Source organism: Alternaria novae-zelandiae, assembly GCF_023758075.1.
Source record: "Alternaria novae-zelandiae strain BMP 2774 chromosome Unknown scaffold_24, whole genome shotgun sequence".
Classification (NCBI taxonomy): Eukaryota; Fungi; Ascomycota; class Dothideomycetes; order Pleosporales; family Pleosporaceae; genus Alternaria; species Alternaria novae-zelandiae.
This window is the reverse complement of record NW_026056984.1, coordinates 433,035-459,163: the sequence shown is the minus strand read 5'-3', so window position 1 is coordinate 459,163 and position 26,129 is coordinate 433,035. Positions and strand designations below refer to the sequence as shown.

At 53.1% G+C, this 26,129-nt stretch overlaps 8 protein-coding genes across 8 annotated transcripts; 4 read left to right on the top strand and 4 right to left on the bottom strand.

Moving 5' to 3' along the window:
• Positions 1 to 2,324: 2,324 nt before the first annotated feature.
• On the bottom strand, positions 2,325 to 2,729 carry J4E88_009503 (uncharacterized protein; the record flags this gene model as incomplete). The annotated part of the gene is made up of 1 exon (XM_049403102.1): positions 2,325 to 2,729. The coding sequence occupies one exon, from the start codon at positions 2,727 to 2,729 to the stop codon at positions 2,325 to 2,327; it is 405 nt and encodes a 134-aa protein (XP_049251230.1).
• Positions 2,730 to 3,154: 425 nt separating this feature from the next.
• J4E88_009502 (uncharacterized protein) lies at positions 3,155 to 3,700 on the bottom strand (the record flags this gene model as incomplete). The annotated part of the gene is made up of 1 exon (XM_049403101.1): positions 3,155 to 3,700. One exon carries the CDS (start codon positions 3,698 to 3,700, stop codon positions 3,155 to 3,157), a length of 546 nt encoding a protein of 181 aa, XP_049251229.1.
• A 386-nt stretch (positions 3,701 to 4,086) lies between these two features.
• On the top strand, positions 4,087 to 4,578 carry J4E88_009501 (uncharacterized protein; the record flags this gene model as incomplete). Its single annotated transcript, XM_049403100.1, has 2 exons — positions 4,087 to 4,192; positions 4,343 to 4,578. The coding sequence occupies 2 exons, from the start codon at positions 4,087 to 4,089 to the stop codon at positions 4,576 to 4,578; spliced, it is 342 nt and encodes a 113-aa protein (XP_049251228.1).
• Positions 4,579 to 5,271: 693 nt separating this feature from the next.
• On the bottom strand, positions 5,272 to 6,423 carry J4E88_009500 (uncharacterized protein; the record flags this gene model as incomplete). The annotated part of the gene is made up of 1 exon (XM_049403099.1): positions 5,272 to 6,423. The coding sequence occupies one exon, from the start codon at positions 6,421 to 6,423 to the stop codon at positions 5,272 to 5,274; it is 1,152 nt and encodes a 383-aa protein (XP_049251227.1).
• A 326-nt stretch (positions 6,424 to 6,749) lies between these two features.
• J4E88_009499 (uncharacterized protein) lies at positions 6,750 to 9,229 on the bottom strand (the record flags this gene model as incomplete). Its single annotated transcript, XM_049403098.1, has 6 exons — positions 6,750 to 7,675; positions 7,828 to 8,107; positions 8,161 to 8,328; positions 8,432 to 8,555; positions 8,737 to 9,112; positions 9,172 to 9,229. 6 exons carry the CDS (start codon positions 9,227 to 9,229, stop codon positions 6,750 to 6,752), a joined length of 1,932 nt encoding a protein of 643 aa, XP_049251226.1.
• A 3,737-nt stretch (positions 9,230 to 12,966) lies between these two features.
• J4E88_009498 (uncharacterized protein) lies at positions 12,967 to 14,326 on the top strand (the record flags this gene model as incomplete). Its single annotated transcript, XM_049403097.1, has 2 exons — positions 12,967 to 13,048; positions 13,104 to 14,326. 2 exons carry the CDS (start codon positions 12,967 to 12,969, stop codon positions 14,324 to 14,326), a joined length of 1,305 nt encoding a protein of 434 aa, XP_049251225.1.
• A 1,160-nt stretch (positions 14,327 to 15,486) lies between these two features.
• Positions 15,487 to 18,119, top strand: J4E88_009497 (uncharacterized protein; the record flags this gene model as incomplete). Its single annotated transcript, XM_049403096.1, has 3 exons — positions 15,487 to 16,198; positions 16,245 to 17,914; positions 18,012 to 18,119. 3 exons carry the CDS (start codon positions 15,487 to 15,489, stop codon positions 18,117 to 18,119), a joined length of 2,490 nt encoding a protein of 829 aa, XP_049251224.1.
• A 3,421-nt stretch (positions 18,120 to 21,540) lies between these two features.
• Positions 21,541 to 23,826, top strand: J4E88_009496 (uncharacterized protein; the record flags this gene model as incomplete). The annotated part of the gene is made up of 1 exon (XM_049403095.1): positions 21,541 to 23,826. One exon carries the CDS (start codon positions 21,541 to 21,543, stop codon positions 23,824 to 23,826), a length of 2,286 nt encoding a protein of 761 aa, XP_049251223.1.
• Between the last annotated feature and the right edge of the window lie 2,303 nt (positions 23,827 to 26,129).

Sequence of the window (26,129 nt, the reverse complement as noted above, 5' to 3'; positions counted from 1 at the left end):
GCGCGCCAAGCCTTCCTGGCTCGGCCGCCGACACCCCGGTGGGTAGCTCGTCTCAAGCTTACCCTGATAAACGAGCGTGGAAAAGCAAAGACCAAGACCAAGACCAAGGCTTTAGAGTAGAGTAAAGTGAGGCCCTATACACAAGGGCAAATCACCTCTTAAGACCACAACCAATACGAGGACATTTGCCTCCTTCGCTGCACATCCTCCCGTACCTGCAGCAGCCGCACGGCCTCGACACGACCTTCCATTGAATGATTGCTCCACTCAACACGATCGAAAACTCATTCTACGCTCTAAAATCCACTGCGCAGCGTATCCTGGTGTCGATCTTAGGACAGCTGTGTGCCCGGTCGGTCCTAATACGAGCTTACTACGCAGAGGCCTAAACGGCGGGCGCTCGTGACGAAAAGCAATTTCGCCGCTCAACGGGTCCTTGGATTTCGTACGAGAGGCATGTGCACGGTAGTGTTGCATTGCGGAAACTTGCAACAATGGGAAACTTAATGGGATTGCGCGGTAGAGAGAGAGACGGTCGCGGCGGTCGCGTTGGAAGGGGTATCCCATCTCTGAAGCTCCGGTCAGACCGCATAAGGAAATGACGTCTGTGTCCCCCCGTCACCCTCGCGCATCTCCATACATCCCTCGCACTCGCACGCCTAGCTCCCCCAAACACATAACTAATCGACCAACACCTCCCGTATTTCTGGCAACACCGCGCGATCAGGCCTTCCAAAGCATGACTTTCGTGTTATTGCGGTGGGGTAGCAGTAAGCTCTTTGTGGGTTGCCGTTGCGGCCCTAACGGCTGGAAGCGACGCTGGGCGGCCCTGCGCGCATGCTATTTTTGGCAACGCGAGATCTGAGTAAGGGAGTTGCGGCATGCGAGGAATACGAAGCTTGCACGGCTTTGACAACATTGCGATCGGTTGGTAGGGGCTTGGCGATGCGTTTGGGGGTGGGTTTGTGTTTCTGGGCGGATGATAGTGGTGTTGGGTTTGGCTTTGGTGTTAGAGAGTGGGCCTTGGGTGATGGGGTTGTGCATGCTGTAGTAGATGGCAAGACGATGAGAGGCCTGCTGATTCGCAGTGTCTGGACTTATCGGAAAGGCAGTAATTGACTTTGAACAGATTTCATTCAAATCTTTAACCATCATAAAGAGTGCAGACGGAACGGAGAAAATAATCGTCGAAACACCCGTCTTACACGCTTCCCCAGACTGGCCCGCGCACCGACACAACCTCGCCGTCTCATCTGGTCTGTCCCTCTTCAAAATCTCCGTAGAGTAAGGAGCAGACGAGAGATTGATATTGCAGAATTGAAAGCGATGTAGTGGGGTTAGCAGCGGTGGCGGTGGCTGGCGATGTCGAGCTGGTGAGGTATTGTCTGGAGGAGCTGGGACATGTGGCCGATGAGGGGAGGTGTCTTGACTTACCCATTTTGGATCTTATAGAGAAGGGGGCTTTGTAGGGTGCCGGAGAAGAAAGAGGAGGTGGTGAGGTTGTTGAAGGCGCATGGGGCGACGGCGAGGGGGACATTTGATAAGGTGGACAGAAAGGCGAAGTGTGTGGAGAGGGAAGAGAAGGAAGGATTGTGGGGTCGGATCGCGAACTTGTTCACGCGCAAGAAGAGGACTAAACAGGAGAAGAGTCAGGAGAGGATTCTCATTGCCGCGGAAAGTCAGGACCATTCTGCTCCTCCAAAGGAGAAGTAATCGATGCATCCCCGTGTATACTACCAGAACCACCACATATCCAGCACTACCTGAACCCTCGCCCCGTCACAACAGAGCCCACATCATTCTCAGCATCCCACCCATTCAGAAACTTCGTTGTCGTCCACATATACCGCTTGTGCGCCATTTCCGCCCCGGTCTCTGTCGTGAACCGCTCGACGTACTGCCCGCCGTGCATATGCCGCAGACAGCTGACATCGAAACCAACCCCAGGCTCCCTGTATCCTTCATGCATACCATGGAAATAGAAATATCGAGCCACGCCCACAGCGCCCAGTCGTTGGAGGTGATATGCATCACGTGAGACGCGGTGGATGGGCTGCTCGTGAGAGAAGTTGGTGACGGTGAACCCTTGCTCATCAATCTGAATAGCACCCGAGAGGCGGGCAGCGAGACAAGACGCCTGCCAAATGATGTTGGGCGGGCATCCCGCTGCCCTCGTGAACTCGCGTACGATTTGCCATTGATTCCGCTTCTCGTCTGAGGAGAGATATCATGCGTCACTCATGTCGTGGGTGATGTCGTGCGTCATGCAGTGTCGAATCAATGTCCCGAGCCCATTGATGCGTCCTCTGTTCTTTCCGCAGAATTCACTCGGCATCGGCGACGACACGCAGGGTGTGTTGGTAGTCGTGCAAAACGGCACGCGGGGTGCGGTCGGGATGTGACAGGTAGACTCTGTTCCTCTGGGTACGGACGGCGACGTTGAGGGCCGTGAACCATGCGAAGTCTGCGTCTTTGATTTCGAGGCACTTCGCGCTGAAGTACGGAAGTGGCTTGCGGAACGGAAGTGTCTTGGTGAACGGGTTGAATGCGAAACCATCAAGTGCTTTGTTGGATGTACTGAAGTTGCGATACCGAGGGCCTCCACCGTGGGCGTCGATGTTAAGATTCGCGCCAGGTCTTGTCACAAAGCCATTGGAAGTGCTTGAGAGCTTTCGGGTCGTTGTGATACCGGCGAAGCGGCGGGACGCAACATTGCTGAGCAACCTCATGTTGAGATTGGAACTGAAGAAGCTGGTGTAGAATAGCAGGGTTTATCGAGACAGGTGATTACATGCGACAATGGGGAAGTCGCGCTCAAGAACCTTGGAAAGGCGTGATCGAAACAGCGTAGAGGCCTTGCGCTAGTCTATTCGCAGTTTTCGAGTCAAAATGCGAGTGAAGACCATATCAGAGTGACGCTGCGTTCACCTGTCCCCGTTTCTTCCACTGCTCCCGCGGTTGCAAGTGTCGCCGTACCCGAGTCCTACAACTTTTACATGTATCTTCGCCATGTCTCCAAGGCTCGGCGTCTCGTCGCGCGGAACACGCTGGGCGGCTGTCCTTCTCCGTGCCGATATACCTTTCATTGCCGATGCTCGTAGCACAATGGTGCGCAGTTTGTGGTTTGTATCGTAGCCGTGGACCAAGAGTATCATCAACCGCCCACCGTCTTACTCTTATCGACAACCTCAACCTGCTCCTCTGCCCCTCCCCCCTGTTCAACTCCATCTACTACCTCCTCTCCCTCTCCCCCTCCGTCCTCACCACCCCCATCGCCCTCCTTACCCTCCGCCAACGCCCTATACTTCCGCCTAGTCTTCTTCCCACTACTAGCCTTCTTCTTCGCCTTCTCCCTCGCCTTGACCTTCGTCCGCGCCCCCTCCCCCAACTCCATCTCCTCAATCCTTTCCTGCAGAATCCGCCTCGCCATCTTCCGATTTATCTCTCTTGACCGCGTATCCTGGTACTTGACTACGATGCCAGTGGGAATGTGTTTGAGCTGGACGGCGGAGGAGGTTTTGTTGATCTTTTGCCCACCGGGACCGGAGCCTTTGAGGAAGTTTTCGATTAGGTCCGCGTCGAGGAGGGGGGTGCGGGGCGGGAGGGATTTGCCATTGTTGAGGGGGGGTGAGGTGGAGAGGGAAGCGGTTTGGAGGCGTGGGATATTGGGGCGGAAGCGGAGGGCGGGGATGAGACGCATTGTTGGGTGTGTGTTAGGGAGGGATACGGCATGGCGGAGGCATTGCAACAGCATTGGCATCGCTGGTCCAGTGTAGAAACTTCTCGCACGCGTGTTCGTTGATGATGCCATGCAGCTCACGCGCTAGACCACCCGCTCCCGATCTTAATCAGGCAATCGCACCATCCCTGCTCCGAATCCGCCGTCCCTGAACCCTTCATCTCCCCCGTCATCCACCGCTCCCAACATTTGCGCCCAGACACATTAACCCTCCAATTCCACCTCCAAACACGCCTTTTCTGTACGCGCAAACACGCCGACGCATAACTGGAAGGTCTATGATTGACACAACAACGCTATCCGCCATCCTCCTCCTAGCCAGCGCATCCACGCTCCTCGTCGCCGCAATGCTGTACCCATCCGCCCTCCTCCGCTGGTTCCAGCGCAAGCGCTATCAATATGAAGTCACCTTCTCGCTGTACATGTTGACGTCGACTGAGAAGTTCATTTTCAGTATGTCCTAAATATCCTGTTTTACCGCATCACATCGCATTCTCAACTCAATTCTTGGACATGAGCCACCGCCCCTATCCGGGTCGCTCTCCTCCTACACCGTCCTTTGGTATTACTTTAGGACAGTTGCTAACGATGTGGTTTTTCCAGACTCCGTACTCTTCCTCCTCCTCTCCCTCCTTATAATCGCCGCGTCGCTGTACCTCCCCGAGCACCTTACCATCATCGCAAACCGCATGTTCTACTACCTATCGGGCAACCACGATTCGCTTTCGAGTAACTCAGTACCTAAAACCGGGGGTATCGATACAGGGATTACGCCGAATGGGCCGCTGGGTGCGGGTGCGGGTGCTATGAACAATGGGCGGGGGATGATGGAGTTATAGGGATACGCACGAAATGGATTAGAAAGGATATCCTGGAGATGATGGGGTCTGGTTAGGGGCGTCGAAGCGATGCTTTGACTGGATGCCCTGGGAACATGGTCGCCTATTGGAGGGCATGAAGTCTTCGGCTTGTTGCGCCCCGACGGAGTTAGGCTTCTACCGCCTACCCTGAGACGACAGTACGGACTCCAAGCGCACAACAGTCCCAAACACATGCATAAGGCAAGGCGCAAGAAGGAGTTCCATTCGCCAATTCAGGCATACCTACATACCTATTCCCTCACGACTATAGACGTACAATAACCTCAGTAATGTTAATACCAAACCACCACCTCATTCTCTCTACGCCCCGCAGACACATCGCATATATCTCGAGTAATCTTTCCAAGAGCATGCACACAGCACGTCACAACCAGCAAACACCATCTCGACCCTAGCCAACACCTCACGTGAACATCGCAGCATGCGCTGTGACATACTTCGTATATGCATCATGCATGTCTGCCAGCATATGTCACATTCCAACTGCATGATACATGGGCGGTTATGCTCGACGCCGAGATCGGATGACTTGTCTGTATGTGTACGCACGCTCTGCGATGTGATGTGACGTGGCTCAAGTACCGCTGTGGTAGACCCCCGACACTTTGGAATCGAGTGAATCATGAGGATTCATGCACAGAATCTAGGGCTCTATCCCCTATTAGAGCACCACCATGGCTCATGATCCATACCCCCCTCCATATCCGAAACCAACCCCTCAGCCCCCAGACTCTCCAACCAAGCATTCATACACTCCCTCAACTTAATCTTCATCTCCGCCTCATCGCCCATACCAGCCGACTCCGGCGGTGTATCCCCCAGGCCATCATCAGCTCGATTGAGGAACGCAGGCCAAAAGTATTCGTTCGCTCCTGCAACAGCACGGTATAGCGTTCTGACCTGGTTTTCCACCGACTGGATAAGCGGTATCCATTCTTCTTTCACGCGACTGTCTATGATGGATAGGATGATGGTACTTTTGCTATCTTTCACCTCGGTGGAGGTTTTACCATGTTTCAGGAATTTCATCTCGTAGACCATGCGGAGTTTGACTAGTAAGATGGCGAGGAGGAACGTAAACGACTCGGATGCAGGAGCCGTGGATCTGGGTTCTCTGAGTCGCTCAAAGACTTCGAGGGATTCGAATGCGTCTTCGCCGACAAGAGGTAAGGTTTCGGAGGTCCAGTCGTGTTCTTCGTCGGTCCCTTTTGTGACCCACCATTTGCAGAAGTCGTAACAGTCTTGGTCGCGCTTTAGGCGGAGGAGCAGCCAGGGTACTAGACAACGCATTTGTAGATGATCCGCAGAATCCAGTCGTAACAGGGCAAATGCTTCGTCTAACGCTTGCTGCACCGCTGCTGTAGTATTGACACTATAAAGCTCATACAGCAGATCCCTCCTCCGGTACATATACTCCCTCGTCGCTTCATACTCCCAAAACCTGCCACCCGCAGTCCTAAACGGGTCTTTAGGCGTACCCGCATCTCCCGAATCCCGTTTCAGCGCATCCTCAGAATCAGCGATGAGGCCGTGAAGTTTTTGGATCCTGTCGCACAATGTCTGGTGTCCTGCCTTGTCGAGGGCTTGATGATCGGTGCTGCAGTAAAACATAGCATTGCAGTCGCTGCATAGGATGAGATTCTCCTTTTCGAAACAGTTTCTGCAGCGACCCATGAGACCGTAGGATTTCTTGTAGGGCAATGGCGCATAGTGTTCGATTACGTGGTGCGTACGCGGCGGCGCGGGATCGGGGTTGGACGCTTTGCGTTTGCGTGGTTTTGGAGATGAGTTGCCTTCGTCCATTTGGGCTCGTTCTCAAAGGTAATGAAACCAAGTATCGTGAGTGTTCAAGTGCTGATGCGGATGAGATGCGTTGAAATGAAAGACGGTGAGGGTGGCTAGGTGGTGTTGCGAAAATAAAAGCGGTCGACCTAGAAAAACGAAGTCGTATGCGCGACAAGAATTGGCCGAAATAGACAGGCCACGATTAGAAGACGTTCAGAATATGCTTAGGGTATGTTCGAAATTTCGTTGGCGCTACGCGTATCAGGCACCATGAACATCAGACCCGAGCACCAGGCCAATACCTACAATTCGTTTGACCTCTTGGGTCTATATATTGGTGTGTATCAGGCCGTACCCTTCAAGTTGATGACGGTAGCGAACATTAAATCTCTAATCCCACCCAAGCCCCTCTCAGTGAGCCATTGCAGCACCATGACCTTGTACCCGTTTGCACCTTCCCAATCCACGTCCACGCCACCTTTACTCTTGAGAACCTCCAGACTCTTTTCCGTGACAGGCCCGTCGTGATACCGTGTGACATTCTTCTCACCCACATTCCCAACCTCCCTCTTCTCGACCGCACGCCACGCCGCGGCAGAGAGCGAAGCCAACCACACGTTGTACGACAACGTGAACGCAGCCCCGATAGTGTATCCACGATCCACTCTCCGTAGATACTCGTTAAGTGTACCCCTCAGTATCGTATCGCAGTACAACCCCTTGCTCTTCTGATCTTGAACAAGAAGGCCACGAGAGACCCACACCAGATTGTACATATCGCGCAGACACCAATTGAATGCATCGGTAACTTCTGCGGGGTAGTATGTTTTGACCGGCTTGGGATGCGCATCGAAAGCTAGCTTGTAGGAGCCGATGATGCCGCAGATGCGGGCAAGTGTTGTTGGGGAAGCGTCCTGGGAGAGGAGGTAGACGAGATGCATTGGCGGGAGATGGATGGGGATGATGTGTGGTTTCGAGGAGGTGCTGAGGAGTTCGTAAAACGAGAGGATGGATGATGTGAGGGTGGTGCTGGAACCTGGTGGGATGGAGACAAGAGCGGAGGTGAATAAGGTGGCTACATGCTCGACTAGGTCGCTTAAGACTTCCTGTTGAGTATCTCTTTGGTCGGCAGCTCCGGACGCTGTCTGGGTTATTTGGTGCTGCAGCAGAGCTGTGTAGAAGTCGACGAGCTTTGTGTATGCAGTAATGCCATGGGTTGCTAGAGCTCGTTCGACAGGGGACAGGTAGGTCGTGTGGGCGTCTTCAAACCCTTCAATTGGGATATAAGAGACCAGTCCTAACAGAGAATCGAGATCTTGCTGACCATCCCATATCGGCAGGTATTCACGAAGAAACGCCAATACTGTAGGATGGAGTGACTTTGATAAGTTAGCCAGTTGCACGTAAACCCTGCTAATGCACTTGCCTTCGTGTACTGAGCGTACCTCAAAAGCCCATCGAGAACTTCAGATAGGTACTGCTCGTTTCCAGTGCCTTGCCGGTACTCCTCAAACTGCTCTTCCAGGCACGTCGCAAGCCAATTTCTTAATCGACTGGCTGTGATTGGTGATGGCTTCAGATCGATGTACTTCTGTAGCAACGGGTCCACGAGGAGCGCTATCAGCTGGCCCGGTGGCTCTATCCTGTCGAGCTTCTCCACAAAATCGTCCACACTATCAATGCCCTCAAGGGTTGCTGAGCTCTGTCACACAATGTTAGTACCTGCCAGGATGATAAACAGAGATGTTCGCTCACCTCGGTCGCATGGTAGGTATGCACGTCCGGAATCGCCGATCCTTTGCTGCCCTTGAGTCTTCTTCGTAGCACCTTGAAACCGTTCTGCCCGTCTACATTCGAGTCGTCTTCCGCCACACTAGCCTCTTGGATGGCAACGATCTTGGCTTGCCATTCGGCATCAGGTCGCTATTGAGTTAGCTTGCATTCGGCAGTGCCACAAGGAGATGCGGGGAAGTAGCGTGGGGGATCTGAGGTTGCATTTGTAGTGGTACGAGAGACGGATACTCACCGGAGCGAACGACTTCCGGCTTGTGGAAGTGCTCCCGAGTATTATATCGGGATAGTAATCCTTGTAGACACGGAGGAGACCTTGGAGCGCAGGCTCGTTGCCGAGGCCGCGAGACAGCTCTAGTCTGGAGTAAGATCAGTTATCGGTATCTACATCGTATTGATGCTGAAAGCCCTGTACATACAGCTGTTGAATCCGGAATGGTTTGACGTGTTTCCTGCGGGTGATCAAGGACAGCAGATGGCACAAAGATGTCCTGCTAAATTTAGCACTTATGTTCTTGGTGACAGGCCGAAGTAACACACCTGATACTGATCATGTCGAGCATGCCGAACAGCACACCATATAGTCGGGACAAGACGCTCGAATCTTCCACGACTTCATGGATTGCGATGAGCCATTTCACAAGACTGTCTTGTGTACCGGGCGAAGGCTTGCCCTTGCCCTGCCCAAGCGCACCAACAATAGTAATGACAACATCGCCTGGAACCTTTTGAGACGGGTACAAGTTCTTGATCAAAGTCGTGATGGTGGTTTGGTCTAGCAGGGTCTTCACCGACGCGAGCTGCACTATGTCTCGCAGAGCATCCTGGTCAAGGCCATCTTCCGAGGCGTAACGGCAGATGACATCGACTATGCTGGAGACCTTGACGGTCCGCTGCTTTGCAGTTGTTCTAGATGCTGCAGGCCGGTGTAAGCACTGATCCTGACCGGGCTCGTTGCCGCATATCGACACCTACCTTGATGCAGTAAGTTTAGCGTCTCCTGCAGCGTGGGCCGCTCTTCTGCTGAGTCCATCAGTAGCTGGCTTGGAGCGAAGTCGATGTGGGGTTACCGGCGACCGATGGCATCACGCTACCAGTGCAACGTGCATACAGTAAGACAGTTGTCAGCCGTTGTTGTATGAGCCGCTGATGATGCAGACGCGTCGCGGTGGTTGTTGACAGCCTGATCGCGCCTTCCCTGTTTCGATGGGCTACGAACAAGCGAGCAGCCCCGCTAACACATCGCAGTCGACACACCCCTTCCACGGTTCACTCTGCTCGCACCAGATTGCTTCAACGATGCCATCAATGTATCACCAGCCTCGAAATCATCGCCAATATTCATGTGTGGGCACACAACAGCGCGGCTGCCGGTCTGGCCATCCGCGGCTCGTTCACGCTACTCGTGCTTGATTCAATCAATCGTGCAGATGTCACCCGCATGGCCGTGTCATCACTGGAGCATGCATCGCAGCTCTCGCCATCGCCACATCGAGGTCAACCCTTTGTGTTACACAGCAAGCATCGAAATGTAATGATTGCGGCTTGCGCAACTACTACTGGTCCGCCATGGATGGTGGCCTTGCGGGTCAGCCATCAACTCAAGCACGCCTCCTGCAACCTTGACTCGAATTGTACTGACCCCCGCGCGTTGTACGCCTTGCCCGCTATGACAAGCACGCGTCGGGTATCGACCTTCATTATCAACCTGGCTGTTGGTCCTTGCTTTGGAATGAGTGGCCGGCTTTCCTTGGATCATCATTCTCTATCAGGACGGCCGACGGGCCTCTAGGACTGCCCTTCATCTACAGTAGGCTGACACGCGCATCCCAAGGCCTACAAGGTGATCAATGTGGAGCCTTGGATCTGCGATTGGATGTGGCGTCATCTATTCTCGATACACGATCCTGCTGCTACCCGATGCAACCGTCGCCGTGCACTTATACGCCCGTTGTGCTCCTTACTGACATGCGCGAGCACGCTACGGCAACGCTTCTGTCGTGTCAGTCATGGCTACGAACGGGAAAACATCATCCAATCGGTAAGATCTCCGCCCACTACGGCAGTGGATGCACTTCTTTATCTGCACCGGAGAGTGCCTGGCCGCGGTCATGTACTACTTTCTTCGTTCTTTATCTGGTATCACCCCAAGTATTACTATCTATCGTATTGACATACATCCTCAGGAGCTTCATTCCAATTGAACAGGGTGGGAGGAGCTTCAGCTACTATTAACAAGGTCACGGTCCACCTAGCGATCCACAAGCACTCGACATCAGCACCTCATTTGACGATTCCTGGGGTGGCTACTGGCAACCTTGCATAGCTGCTTTGTGTACTCCTGAATCCCATAGCCGGGACCGCCTACCTTGCCATTCAGCATAACATCTTACGCCCGTTGCCGGCTGGCTTCGGCTTGCAACGTCAATCGGCACAGTGTTCTGACGGTGTCTCTTCCCTGCAAAAGCAAGAGTCGATTCGCTATGGGAACTTGAGTCTGGGCGATCGAAATATAAGAGCCGCGCTTTTGCAAACGATGCCCAAAGAAATCTCAGATCTTCCTCTCGACTGGCTCACCTAAGATCTTTTGGTGCTTTTTACCGTCACCATAGTAACATCCGCAGCTGCGTAGTGATGGGTGAACGAAAGAGCCAACCGTCCTCAAAGGGCAACACATATCGACCCAAGATGACTTCAGCATCTAGCAGGTCGACCGCGACTCAGAATCCATCTTCCGGAACCGCCATGATTGTGCGATGTCCAACACAGACTCTTGAACGACTGCGGCGCCTGAACGAAGCAGAGATAATTACCCTCTTCACCCCATTTGTATCTCATCCGCCATCGACGACACTGGCAAAGGACATGGACCCTTTCGAGCCTCTCGGTCGCGCTCTACCGAGACAAGTACGACACGTCCCATACCGTCTCGACTCTGGCATGACAGAGATGCACGCCGATTTTCTGCCAACCAGCGGAGCAGTCATCATCGTCATATGCACCACCTCGAATGTCATCAGCAATCATGCGCAGGCTTTTGAACGGCAATTAAAGTTTGCACGGAGCATATCGAAAAAGATATCGAGAAGCGATACTATACCTGGACTTCCAACGATCCTCATTCTCATCGATGATGGCGCAACGGGCCAATCCTATGTTAACGCGGCATACGACTTTCCAGCACTTGTCACTGTCAACGACTATACTACCGCAGCACTCGTGAATGCGGTGCACGTTCTGTTTGGCAATTGAAACCCCCATCCTTTCCGTACGACATCACCTGGCGAATTCACTCTTCAGCGCGAGAAACGAACATGGTCATGAGTAGCTCGAAAGCGCGGTTCGAACAGAACAGTCACTTTACAATCCTATCCACTACATTCAACTCCACAATACGTCATCACTACAACGATGGACGACATAAAGCCACGAACCCGCAACACATCACTCATTCTTATTTGTTACCGTTTCCATACGTTATACAACATGTATACATAGCATTCCCGGTGGCGCGACGTCGCTTCGACTGTTCCATCATCAACCGTGGATGGGTCTTGTCTGTTCTGAGGCATTCTTTCTGGTATATATACTTCGCAATATATCAATACATCGATTCTCTCTCTCAATCATCGACGACTTCAGGGTGACAAAGGCTCATTCCGCGAACGCGCCCAAAAACCAAGACTATACACCAACACGAATGGTAGCAGAGACCAAGACATGGCATGGAGACTACATCGCCAGAATTTGACTCTCACAAGCTAAGAATAACGTACATATATTGTATAGCTAGTCAGTTAGTAGTGGTTTAGTGTCAAGATTTGATGTTCGTGGTACTTCGGCGCCAAATCTCACAGCACCACAGCGCACGGTGCGCCGTAACATGTTGCCAACATATTGGGAATACGTTGGAATCGATTCAGAACCAATCCAAATTGTTCGCCGAAAGTCAAACGTCCAGCTCCATGGATTTGGGCTCGAATGTAGTCTCGCCTATATGCATAAAGCAGCACTGTTCATGCTGGCTATGCCATCCGCCTCGATCTTATCCTCGACCTTATCCTCAACCTTATCCTCAACCTTATACTCAACCTTGCCAAGACTTGATCTGAAGTAGGCTGCAGAAACGCCTGAAGACTTCATCCTCCACGACATCACCCTCAGAGTCTGTCCTGGCGACTCTCATCCAAAAACAGCAACCGACATGAAGTTGGTGTAAAGCCGGTAAATGCCGAGTCTTTACTGAGTCTTTACTGAGTCTTTACTGAGTATTTACTCAGTCTTTACCCGCGCTAACCCAAAACCTTTCGCCCCCCATGCCCAACACACAATTCGCGAGGCAGTGAACCCATGGCATTGTGGCATGCCAACACCACGTTACCAATCTGTAGACATTCAAATAGCTTTCTGAAAGCTTTCGAATTGCAATCTCATGTTCTCGGGCGACCTCGGCTGTCCCTCGCTTCGCAAATGAAGTTCTTAAAGCTCGGCTGTCCCCGAAACAGGCTCCGATGTGTTGAGCTGACCTTCGATCTGAGCTCGGCTGACCTCCGCAGTTAGCTCGGCTGACCTCGAAAATACCTCCGAGCGATGTTGAGCTGTCCCTCGCTTGAGGCTCAGCTATCCCTCGCTTCGCATACAAGTGTGGTTTTGTTCGGCTGACGTCTAAAATTCTGCCGACTTCGTTTTCACCGTCTTTCATCTCATTCTGTCTCATCGCACCCCAACCCATCACGACCTCAACGCGCCGCATCTCGTCGTCATCACAACATGGATCCTGGACGTGAGCAGCAGCGCCAGCAATTGGGCAAGATGGGTCTTCTGGACATAATCGAGCAGCGCGAGAAAGAAGGTAAGCCCCATCTCTCCCGTTCCACACCTCCGATACTGACATCCTCGTCTCCAAGACCGAGCAGCAATGGAAGAATACAACGCCGCCCGCAACACCGATCGAACAGCCGGCAATCGCTCTGCACCCGACACCGATGCTCAGCCGCCCCATCCCGGCTTCAATCCAAACAACTACGGCATGATAATGCCATTCGACGTCTCCGAAAACCTCATCACCGGCTGCAACATCTGCCCGCAACAAACCGGTCTCAGCCGCTGCAGTGCCTGCAAAGTAGTCCACTACTGCAGCCCCGAGCACCAACGCGCCGACCGCCCCGCCCACAAGGTGTGGTGCAAATCCATCAAAAAGATCACGTTCGTCCTCGACAAAGACGAAGCCGCCCTCCGAGCCCACAAAGGCGATATGGATACACCACCCAACGCCTTCGAAACCGCCGTCGGCGACTTCTGGCGTTACAGCGGAACGAGGAATTACATGAGGTCACGCAACGAGCTCTTAAGAGAACTGCCTAGGTTGAATACCAAAGCGGCGGTGGAAGCTGCGCTGGAACACGCGCTTGGGTTGATGCGGTTGAATCTGCAGGATCCGATGTGTGTGAGGAGTATCACGCCGGCGTTTTTCTTGCGCCTGGGACGGGATCAGGAGGCCTATGATTTCTGCAAGTGGTGGGTTACTAAGGGGAGTAGTCTTAGTTGTGACTGGAAGAACGTCAGACAGCTGCCGCATGAGATGGGCAGTGGTGGGGATGCGTGGGAGACTGTGGAGGTGTTTGAACGGGTTAGGAATTTTGGCGATGGTTATGGTGGTGGGGAGAACTTTGCCGTACCCGGTTTCTCTGATTTGTCGCATCTTGTTGCGGTTACGCTGGTCAAAGTACGCATGCTCCTCGATGTCCGGGTGCTTATTGATGGCATTCGGCCACGGGACTTCGGCGACGTGAGCAGCAGCAGCATTGTGTTGCGCGACACGGGAGAGGGAGACATTGGCCAGCCCGAGATTATACTCGAAAGAGTAAAGGATCAGGTCCTGCGGTTGTACCACGCAGTACACAGAGTCAACAAGCACTTCTGGCCTCGAGTGGTAGAGCCCCGGGCCCATCTATTGATGAACCCCCTTAACATCGGTATGGGCGAGGAAACGGAGATGCACAAGGTCTTGCCGGAATACTACTGTGCATGGAGTGAAACACCGGGCGCGATTGAGGTTATCGAGGATATACTAGAGGGACGCGAGATTTCCTTTTCACGCTTGGTCGGAAGAGGGCTTTTTAAGAAGTAGTCGATGCAAGGAAAGTACCTGTATGGAGTTACACAACGCGGACGGACGACAGGGTTGTCGCACGGATACGTTTGTGGAGACGGAGAGCTCGGTTTTCCTTGTTAGGGGGTTGGTGGGGATGAGTGATGATGCTGAGAGACGGGTGAGTGCGTGGAGACCCCGCGAGTTTGAAGTTGAGCGTGCTGAAGCATTGGCCGAGATAGATGGTCTTACTCGATGAAGATGCTTGAGTTCTTAGATAGTTGATCCTGGAGATATTTTGGAGATATGCGAACGTTATCGGCCCAAAAGACGCCACGTGGGATAGATACAATTCGTGTCACATTCCACAAATTGATTATCAAGCTAGACGTAAACATTGCTCTTGAGACTGACTGGATGTTAGGTTTCAATAGCATGTATGCGACACACGCTGTAGTCACCTTCACATTAACCTAAGGAAAATTTGAACAGGTCTGCAGCCTACATCAACATAGAAACATGCAATGTTAGTAATCTAACGTCGATGTAGGCTCTGGGCCTGTTCGTGTTTTCTCTTGTATGAAGTGGCACGGATGCGTCGAGGAACCATAGCGACCAGCACCCCAACAACAAGACCTATAGAGACGAATGTCAACAACTCAGGTATACCAGGGCATCATCTCAACAGCTGCGCCGCAAGAATCACCGAGCTCTGGGGGTTGAGGAGGCAGGGCCAGACTTGGGCCTCGGACACTAATGTCGGGACGTGAAGATGCGTGGGTCTTCCTAGCGGGAATGACTCGCGGCGGCGGATGTTGTTTTGTAGTTGTTGACGAGCAGCATCTCAACGTAGGCCTATGAATCATCGAGAGGTTGTGTAGATTCGCATGAACTGAATTACAGTGCGGACATCCACTCCAGTGAATATGACGCTGAATCCTTCGTGTGAAGAGAGCTGGGATGAAAGCGGAGCTGCAGCTATGACGCTCGCGGGACGCGAAACACGTGCGCCCAAAGTTCCTGGGCATTGGCTGCGCGCAGCTCCCCACCAGCTAAACCCAGCTGCATTGCTTCATTCCCAATCCTCCCATGCAGAGCTTTCCGGCGCCGGCAATTCTTATATCCTGACTATTGCTACTGCGCGTCGCGACTGCTGGAGCTTCCATTTCCTGCAACCAACTACACTCGCTCGCTAAGCCATGAAGTTCGGCACGACACTGCGCAAGAGCGTGTATGCGCCGTGGAAGGACAAGTACATCGACTACGACAAGCTCAAGAAGCTGCTCAAGGATAACGAGGATGACGATTCCTGGACTGCCGACGACGAGAGCGCGTTTGTTGACGAGCTGGCCAATGTGCAGTTGGAGAAGGTGCACAACTTCATCACCGACATCTCGCAGAAGCTGCGCGACCGCACGACGGCATGCGAGAAGAAGCTGGAGCCATTGGCCATAGGGATCCAGGCGGAGGGCAAGGAAGAGGCCAAGGACGACAAGGAGAAGAAGGAGAGCAGTGGTGAGGGTTTGTTGGGCGACGCGTCCGGCGATGCATCCAAGAAACCCGAGCCCAGCCAGCAGGAGAGGGACAAGATCCTCAAGGAAGTCCTGCGCGAGCTCGACAACATCACCAAGGAGACCAAGGAGCTCGAGAGCTTCAGCCGCATCAACTTCACCGCCGTCATCAAGGCCACCAAGAAGCACGACAAGATCCGCGGCAGCTCCTACCGCCTGCGACCTTTTATCGATGCGCGCATTGCCCGCCACCCGCTGCACACCGAGGATGCCTCGCCGCTGCTGTACAGGCTGTCGGCGCTGTATTCTTTCGTCCGACAGAGCCTCGAGGGCAAGTCCAAGGAGGCCTTGTCCTTTGGCGAGACCAGCACGGATGGCGAGGGCTTCACCTCTCACAAGTGTAGGCACATTCCATCTTATTAACACGCACAAGCTAACACACACAGTCTGGGTCCACATGGACAACCTCTTCGAAGTCAAGACCGTCATCCTCCGCCGTCTCCCCGTCCTCGTCTACAACCCCATGTCGTCCAAGGTCGCCGAGGGCACCCAGCGCGACCCTACCATCACGTCCATCTACTTCGATAACCCCAACTTCTCCCTCTACTCGGACAAGGTCAACGGCAAGCCCGATGCCTCTTCGCTGCGCCTCAGATGGTACGGACAGCTCGGTGAGAAGCCCGAGATCATGTTCGAGAAGAAGGTCATCAAGGACGGCAACGCTGCCGAAGAAGTCCGCTTCCCGATCAAGGCCAAATACGTACAGTCCTTCCTCGAGGACAAGTACCACATGGAGAAGAGCATCGAGAAGATGGAATACCGCCCCAACAAGAACCAGGAGGAGGTGGACAACTTCAAGAAGGCTGTAACAGACATCCAGAGCTTTGTCAAGAAGCAGAAGCTGCAGCCAATGCTGCGCGCCAACTACACCCGCACCGCGTTCCAGATCCCCGGCGACAACCGCGTGCGCATCTCCCTAGACACCAATCTCGCCCTGATCCGCGAAGACGCCCTCGACGACGACAGGCCCTGCCGCGACCCCGAAGACTGGCATAGACGCGACATCGACAACGGGCAGATGGAGTTCCCCTTCAAGGCCCTCAAGAAGGGCGAGCTCCACAAGTTCCCCTACGCCCTCCTCGAGATCAAAGTCAAGGGCCTGAAGAAGTACGAATGGATCGAAGACCTCATGCACTCGCACCTGGTCAAAGAATCTCCCCGCTTCTCCAAGTTCGTCCACGGCGTAGCCAAGCTCTTCGAAGACAACGTCAACACCTTCCCCTTCTGGCTCAGCGAAGTCGACAACGACATCCGCAAAGAACCCGAAGCCGCCTTCGACCAAGAACAAGAAAAGAAGCGCAAAGCAGCCGAAGACGAATTCGCCGTCGGCTCCCTCTTCGGCGCGCGCGCAAGCCCCAGCTACCGCGCCTCCATCGCCTCGCCCGTCGGCTCACCAGCCGCAACACGGTCGTCCGTCCCCAAGAGCGCCTCCGCAGCCGCCCACTCCATGCCCGTCACCAAACCCCCCTTCCCCACAATCGGATCGCACCTCTCCCAGCGCTCGCACCGCGACACCGACACCCCCACCACCCGCATAAACGAAGAACCCGATTCCGACGACGAAAACACCCTCCTCCTCGCCGGCGGTTCCAACGGAAAACAGCCCAAGACCAGCAGCAGCGGCGGTCTCGCCTCCCTCTTCCCCTCCTTCTCCACCTCAAAATACGCGCGCAAACAACAACGCGCCATCCAACTCCCGCCCGGCATCCGCGACCCAGGCGTCTGGATCAAAGACCAAGGTCCCGTGCGTGTAGAAGCCAAAGTCTGGCTCGCGAACCAACGTACGTTTATCAAGTGGCAGCACGTTAGCGTCTTGCTCGCCTCGTTGAGTCTGGGTCTGTATAATGCGGCGGGTGAGGCCAATGATATTGCTCGCGCGCTTGCGGTTGTGTATACGTGCATTGCGGCTTTTACGCTTGCGTGGGGGTATGCGATGTATATTTACCGCGCGCGGCTTATTAGGGAGAGGAGTGGGAAGGACTTTGATGCTGTTACGGGGCCGTTGGTGGTTTGTGTGGGATTGGCGGTGGCGTTGTGTTTGAATTTTGGGTTTAAGGTATGTTCTTTCCCTTTCCGTGTCATTCATACATGCGTCATGGATGTGATGGGAAGACGGATTTTAGTGGATGGCATTTGCTAACGTATGATGACAGTACAACGCTCTCGTCAAGGAAAGACAACACCATCTCCACCACCATCACGGCGCTGGTAGTGTTGTTAATGCTAGTCATGGGGCTGAACAGATGGAGCTTAGGGTTTGAGAAAGAACGCGTTCTTCGGAGTTGCACATCGTTTGAAAGAAGAGAAAAAGGGGATTTGCGTTGGTTGGGTTGGATTGGGTTGACTTGGGCGTCGCTGCGTATCTCTTTGTACAACATCAGATGGAAGTAATAGTGATGATACGGATTGTTGAATGGTGCATCATTCTTCATCTTGATACATTCTCTTATCTGGAACTCGTGAATTGTACTTCAAAACGCTCTACCTGTCACGGTGGAAGAGCGTGTTGCAAGGGTAAAGTAGCCTCCACAGATAGCTCTTAAGATATTTTGCTAACTTGTTACTAGTATGTAGCCTTCTTGCTATGCTTAGCTAACGCGGTTCTAAGATATCTTGTTATTTGTGCTAATAGTTTGATAGGTATCAGCTGGTAGATAGATTGGATGGAGAATCGGGTACATGTCAGCGCTATTGTGGTTAAGTCCGCAGGTTGAGTAGATACAGTTCAGGGGCTTGTGCGATCGTGAGGGTCGGGACGATTGGGAGGGTGACAGACATGGCGTGTGGTAGATAGCGTTCGTACCCAATACCACGTCAATCTAATAAAACCTGCACATCCTAGAGCCTACATTGCCGTTAGTCGACCTACTTGGCAGAGTTTTGTTGTGATGTAGTCCGCAGGCCTGTTCAGTTCTTTTCTTAGTTGACGTGGACGTGACTTTGTGACAGATTCGCTTGTACAGCGATGTACATGTATGTCATGTCAGCGCTATAGTAGTCTAGTTAGTCTCCATGTAAGGAGATACGGTTTAGGGGCTGTGCGATCGTGAGGGTTGTACGGGGTTGGTGACTAGGCATGTCAGGTTGATCGTGTGTTGAACTTGTAATAGTCATCATCACGGATGCGCTAGAATGTCATGATACTTGTTGGACTGATCAATTGGATGGAATGAGATGTTTTGTGTTATATATTGGTTTTCTGAGTAAAGGTGATTGGACGTGAGGCGCCATCATCGCGGTATATGAAAGCGTGATTATGTGATATCGTGATGAGTATGTGTTTGACATAAGTTTGCGGACGCGAGGATTCCATGTGATGGTAGGGAAGAAGGACGTGTATTTTGTATACTGTTGTCGATACGCTGGGTGGATGTATACGGTAGCTAAGACATCATCTGCTGATCCAGGACGTAATGGCTGTGCGTATGCGGCAGAGCTACATGCTGCATGCTACTGGTCATGTTCTGGTGTTGTCACATCCGCGCTTCGCAGAAGATGAGACCCTGCGGAGGAGATCACACAAGTCTGCCTCATCTCGTTTCTCTTGCATGATTGCTTAACATAGCGATGGATCAACAGTTCCTCAGTTGGTGGAGTTGGTGGTAAGAAGGGATGCCTCAAAAGACGACTCTTGGCGACTCCACAGCCTACACCAACAAATACTGTACGTGCGACGAGCATGCGACAAGTACATCGTGGCACAAAAATCTCCGCTGTTTTTTTGTTGTTGTGTGCAACAGGTATTGTGCCGTCTATTAATATTCAGCGAGAAGAAGCATCGAACAGAGACACAGAGGCATGGGCGAAAAGTGGTGGTGGCTGGTGCGGCGGTGATGGGGCTGGTAGTTGGCAGGTGCACTAGTTTTGTGTTTCGCTGCTCAAGCTTTGTGGCTGGTGCTTCCGTTGGACTGGTACCGGGATGCTGAGTGCTTGACACATCGACGTGCTCCCACGAGGTTTGTCGACTGCTTCGAGCCTCCATCTGCTCTGCATCAACATCGGCAGCCTCATAGTCAATAGCGTCCTCTGAAAAATCAGCAAAACAGGCGTTCAACGACGCCATCGTGCTGTAGTTGAACCAAACTTTTGCGTAGCGGCAGCCGATGCTAGTGGCACGGTTAGCCGAAGAGAATGCGTCGTCTTGATTCGGCGTAGCACAGGCCCTCGTGCGAGGCGGAAAAGGCAAGTTGCTCAGGCTACCACAAGGAAACGTGAAACGTGCCACACGCGACCTGACCAGCACCGACATCGCAGGCATGTGGGAGGCCCACAGACCGGGCGCCGAACGGTTTTCTTGATTGCAGATCACAGTCGTCGTACGCCAAAACTGAAGTGTGAGACTTTGCAATCAAAATCTGGCGATGAAGGCCACGGCCATCGAATGGTGTCGGAGAAACACATTTCGAGATGTCATTCTCCCGGGCACCGCTTAGAGCGGAGGTGGCGAGGCTGAAAGGGCTCCACTATGTTGATCGTGTCCAAGGGGCGCATGACTTTGGTAATAAATTGGACTTTACCAGCCGGTCCCAATTTACGGCGGATCGTACAGCAAGGGCACGTACAGCCTCAATACCTAGGAGGAACCACGTAGCACGACAACGGCGAGGAGCTGTGCTTTCGCGATGGAAGAATGTCGTGCTGAATGGTCACGACAGCAGCGCAGTCGTGTCGTTAGGCGGACGATGAGGTGGTCTTGCATTGGGGCGTTGGAGGAGTGGAGCGAGTGGCTAGGATGGCGCCTTGACGATCTGCAGGCACAGACTGCCAAGACTCCGCTTTGGACCTCAACCAACCCGTCAGTCCCGCTGTCATGACATCGTAACAAACGCCAGAAAACGTCTTCGGGTGGCCTTACTCGCGGCCAAATCGTGCCTTATCGAAAGGTGAGCGTTGGCAGCATGTCTAACAACAACAACGTATGTCCTCAGATGGTTTGAAGACGAACAGCTCACCGAACAGACCCTGGGTCAAAAACTGTTAATACTTTTTGCCTGCATATAGGCTACGGCCCTAGCTCAACTGCGGCTCTCTGCTGCACCTGCTGCACACCATCTAAACGATGATTGCCCTATGGATCCCGGGAAAAGCCCCGACGTGCGGCAAAAAAAGTGTGAATGTGATTGGTGTCACAGCCTCGAACATGCACGTTTGTTACCCAGTTTGCGGGTTAGTGCACGTTCAAGGCAGAACCGACCGGCCTGTCAGTATTTGTAGCCTGGCGGATCCCTCATGCGTCACTTTTCCCCAGTATATCACCAGCCTCTCAGTGGCGCGTGTGGATTTTCCCTTTCTTAAAGAGGAACCGTGTGGGCTTGTTTCCCGTCTCTTACCATCCCAAATCCCTCTCCCTCCCCAGGAACGACTTATCTTTCGCCCAGAAACCAGCGAAAGTGGGAGCCTGGAGTTATTTGCTCGCCCCGGCCGTTTGCAGTCCACCCAGGTGCGCTTTCCCGGACTAGAGCCTACACGTGACCGTTTGCCCTCGCGTTCACCGTGCGTACATCACCTCGTCGCGTTTAGAGCAGGCGCGTTCGATTACCCCACCTACCGCCAAACAATACTCGCTCGACGACTCCTTCCCCCCTCCCATCAACTACACTCGCTCTCGCTGGTTCAGCAATTCCATTCGTTTCAACTCCATCCCACCCTCTCCACGGCAGATAACTTCATTACTCCCTCGCCATGAAGACTTCCGCTCTGCTCGCCGCCATTGGCGCAGCGTCACTGGCCGTCGCCTCTCCCGTCCTGCCCTCCCGGACTCAGCCCGAGGTCAAGGCCCGCCAGGCTGATGGCACCACTCCCCCGTGTGCCAAGGTCTCCAACTACGTCTACGGTAATGGAACACTACCCGCCAAGCTCAGCATGCCTGCTCAGTTGGCCTGGGACTGCATCAACACCGTTCCTTTCAACGCCTCATCAGCAAAGCGGCTCATTGGAGCGATGCGTCCCTACATTGAGTGGCAGAGCACCCTCTCTGAGCTCAAGAACCCGCCTGCCGAGTACGCCGAGAAGGTGCAGCCTCCCGTCGACATCTTCGGTGGCCTTGATAAGATCGAGGGCGACATCGACGCCGGCAACTTCAAGAGCGAGTACGACTTTGGCTGGACTCTCTACAACCTTATCCTTTCCGCCCACGATGGTCACTTCTCCTATATCCCTGACTCCGTGGGCGCTATCTTCACCTGGGGCCGCCCTGTCCCCCTTGTCTCTGTCTCTGCAGATGGCGATCAGCTGCCGGCTGTCTTCGTCTTCTCTGACGTGCTCGGTATGCAGTACAAGAACATCTCCTACACACCCTCGCCTGTTGTTCAGATTGACGGCAAAGACGCGACCGAGTTCCTCGAGGACCTCAGTCAGTACGGCTCCCTCCAGGATCGCGACGCTCTCTACAACAACGTCTTTTACGAGCTCGCCCAAGTCAGCCTTGGAACCTCGGGTAGTGGAACTGGTGTCTTCACTGGAGGCGGCCGTGGACGATGGGTTTATCCTGGTGCCACCACAACCCTAACCTTCGCCAACGGTACATCCTACACTATGGAGAACTACGCCCGCCCAACCATTCCTTTCCGCGAGATTGCTACAGGTGAAGATCTGGCCCGTAAGTGGTTCAGCTTCGATTCCGCAGGTACTTCGTTCGCCGATACCCGTGTCCAGTCGGAGGAAGAGGAGGTATCTACCCTCGCTGTTGGTGCCGCTACTCCTGGTTTCCCTGCTCCTGTCGCCGCTGGCCCCCAGGGTCTCATCAACGGCTTCTACATCGACGCTGCTGGCTATGAAGATGTTGCAGTATTGCAGGTGCCCAACTTTGTCGGAAACGTCCGCGCAGAGGTGCCTTTCCAGGAGCTCACCCAGAACTTCATCCCCAAGGCTCTCGCCGACGGAAAGACCAAGCTCATCATCGATCTCCAAGCCAACGGCGGTGGTACTATTCTCCAGGGCTACGACATGTTCAAGCAGTTGTTCCCTGACGTTGAGCCTCTCGGTACTAACCGCTGGAGGGCGCATCAAGCCATGGACCTCGTCGGACAGTCTCTCAGCAAGTTTGCAAGCCAATTTCCCAGGGAGCTCGGCAACAACAATACGATCAGTTTTGCCCAGTCTTCCTACTTCGACTACCATATGGACATGAAGGCCGATGGTACTCCGTTCTCTTCCTGGGACGAGAAGATTGGTCCTAAGGAGGTCCACGGAGAGTTTTACACCACAGAGGCTCGATGGAACCTGTCTGATGTATACGTCCCTTACGTGTCTGGTGGCATCAACGTTACTGGCTACGGACCCTTGTCGGGCGTTACCGGACCACCAAAGTTCGCACCCGAAAACATCGTCATCGTGACCGACGGCTACTGTGCCTCAACCTGCACTATATTCAGTGAGTTGATGAAGCAACAGGGCGGTGTCAAGACCATCGCAATGGGTGGCCGCAGCAACAAGAACCCCATCCAGGCCATTGGCGGTGTCAAGGGCGTCAACAACTTCGCTTTCGGCTACATCCAGCAGACCGTTCAGTACGCTGTCCGGTTCGACCCTGCCCTCAACTCCTCCATCTTGAGGGAAGACTACTACAGCGACCTCGTCTACGCCCGCAGCGTCGGTGGAGGCGGAGCCGTCAACACCCGCGATGGCCTCCGCGCAAACGACACGTCCGGTGTCTCCCTCCAGTTCCAATACGAGGAGGCCGACTGCCGTCTCTACTTCACCCCGGAGATGACCGTCGACATCACCGCCCTATGGAAGGCCGCCGCGGACGCCCAGTGGAGCAACAACGGCAAATGCGTCAACGGCGCCCGCTACGCCGACGGAAAGCGCGCCTTCCCCAAGCCCAACATGAAGGTCACAACCAAGCTCAGCCCCCCAATCCAACGCGTCCGCGTCGCAGACAACGACAACCGCATGCGCGCATTTGAGAAGAGTTTCGAGCTGGAGACGGAGTGCAAGCTCAAGGGTAACGGTTTCATGGAGCCGTAAGCGCGTCATCGTACGTGCGAGGCTTCCGTAAGGTCTGCTTTTCATTCACGGTTGTTATGTCAATCCAGCGTGGAGTTTTTGGCGCCGAAAAAGGGACGTCCTTAGTTGTTCCTGTAATGTGTATTGTTTTGGAATGAGATGGAATGGTTAACGCTACTACTGAGAGGTACATAGCTTGTCTGTGAGACACTGAGAGGTGTGAATGAATATACCCCCCTATGATTCGATTGTTTGGTGGATGTCTTGAGGGGTACGATGTGATGTTGTGTCTGTTATAAGATATGATGATGATGTGTGCTGATTACATTGCTATACTATGTCCACTACGCGACACCATGACTATCTGTGCAGAATACATTGACATGCGTCCTCTGCGTCGCCATAGAGGGAAACGGCATGTATTCCCCAGCACCCCCTTCATCAAGCGCTTTCCTTCTCTCTTTCCGCCATGTAGATGTCGTGGTAAGTCTTGAGCGGCGTGTTATGGTGGGTATGAAGCAGCGAAAACGGCAAGTTGGCCATGAGTTCTAGTCCTTCGCGTTTTGGTATGTTCATTCGCTACTTTCTTCGCATGTTTTTGTTCTTACTCGGCGAGCGCACCGTCATGTGGTTGATGTTGTGTTTTTCGAGACGAGACAAAGACATGAAGTGGTTGGTATGAATCTCTTGGTTAATGTGGACTTTTCGTCTCCACCATGAGTTCTGATGTATTGAGTCTTTAGAAATCGGCGAAATGCTGGAGACACATATTGCAGACTCGGGGATTTTGAAGTGAAAAGACGAGAAAGGCAGCCAGCACATATGTTGGTCCTTCGTGGTTTTCGAAAATGGTGTGTGATAGATTGATCGAGTTCGCGGCGGACATCCGTTGTCGCCTTGGACTTTTTGGGAAAGGAGCGGAGGAGTCGCTCTCACATCAACACTGTCGTTTGGGACTTTTGGAGAAGAGGCGCAGATCATTGGTAGACGTGCAATGCCTTTTGGTACTCCGTAGATGGAGTGTGGGATAAGAGAGAGAAGGTACACAGCGAGAAGAGAGGGTATTTATATGTCGCATGCCCAGCAAGTCCTAGAGTCGTCATGCGGGTGTTTTGTACAGCTTTTGGAGGAGCAGACGCACTCGACATGGCCTGTTTCTTTTGGTCTTTTTGGGTGGTCTCGCACATGGAAAACATTCTCTTAGCTTTTTGGAAGAGGGGAAGAGATCATGTTTAGGCTGATTTTGGATTTTGGACTTGAGAGCGTAGAAGTGTGTAAGGAGAGAAGGTACACCAAGTGGTGGCTTTTATACATCGCATGCCCAGCAAGGCCGAGGGTCGCCATGATACATGTATCGCAGGCTTTCGTAAAGAGCAGACGCACTCGACATGAACCGGTTGTTTATGTCATTCTGGCTGGTCTTGCACATGTAGTGAAATCGTGTGGATTTTGGAGGAGAACATTTGCGTCTCGGTCTGCCTTTTAGAAAGAAGAAGTGTGGATGTGAGAAGAGAAGGGACAGCAGAAGGAGGCTTTTATGCATCGCGCGTCCAGCAAGGCCGAGAGTCGCCATAGTAGTATAGCGATAGCTTTTTTACGGGCAGACGCACTCAACATGTGTGCTCTCCGTGCATCTTTTTGACCGGTCTCGCACATGGGATAACGTTCTCTTTCTTTTTTCGGAAACCGAGAGGAGGAGAACATTCAGTTCCTTATCTTTACATTTTGGAAAGAAGAAGTGTGGATGTGAGGAGAGAAGGTACAACAGGAGGAGACTTTTATATATCGCTCACGGCTAGCTAGCGAAACTCCATGCGACTGTCAGTCTTGAATTTTGTTTCGCGCAGAAAGCACTCGTCATGGCGGAGGAGTATGGCCTTTTGAGGAGACGCGCACATATGAAGTAAGACCGCGGAATTTTTGGATGCAAAGAGGAGGAGGAGAACATAAACGGGTCTTCCTGCTTTTTAGGGTTAAAAGGATGAAGTGTGACGAGGGAAGAGGTATGCGAGAAGGCGAGGCTTTTGTACATTGCTCGCAGCGGGCTGGCGCGACACGATGTCTTTGTTGGCGATCGCTTTTGTGGCCAGCGAAAGGCGCTCGACAAAGCGACATTGTTGAGGAGTTTTGTCGCAAGACTCGCACACATGCAGGCGGAAAAATGATGATTTTGGAGGCAGAGAAGAGGAACATGGACCTCTTCCATCTCAAATTTTGGAAATGATGAAGAGGGGTGTAAAGAAGAAGAAAGGTACATGAGAAGGCGAAGCTTTTATATGTCGGTCGCGATGAGCCAGGAAGTCGTCATGTGCTTTTTAATGCTG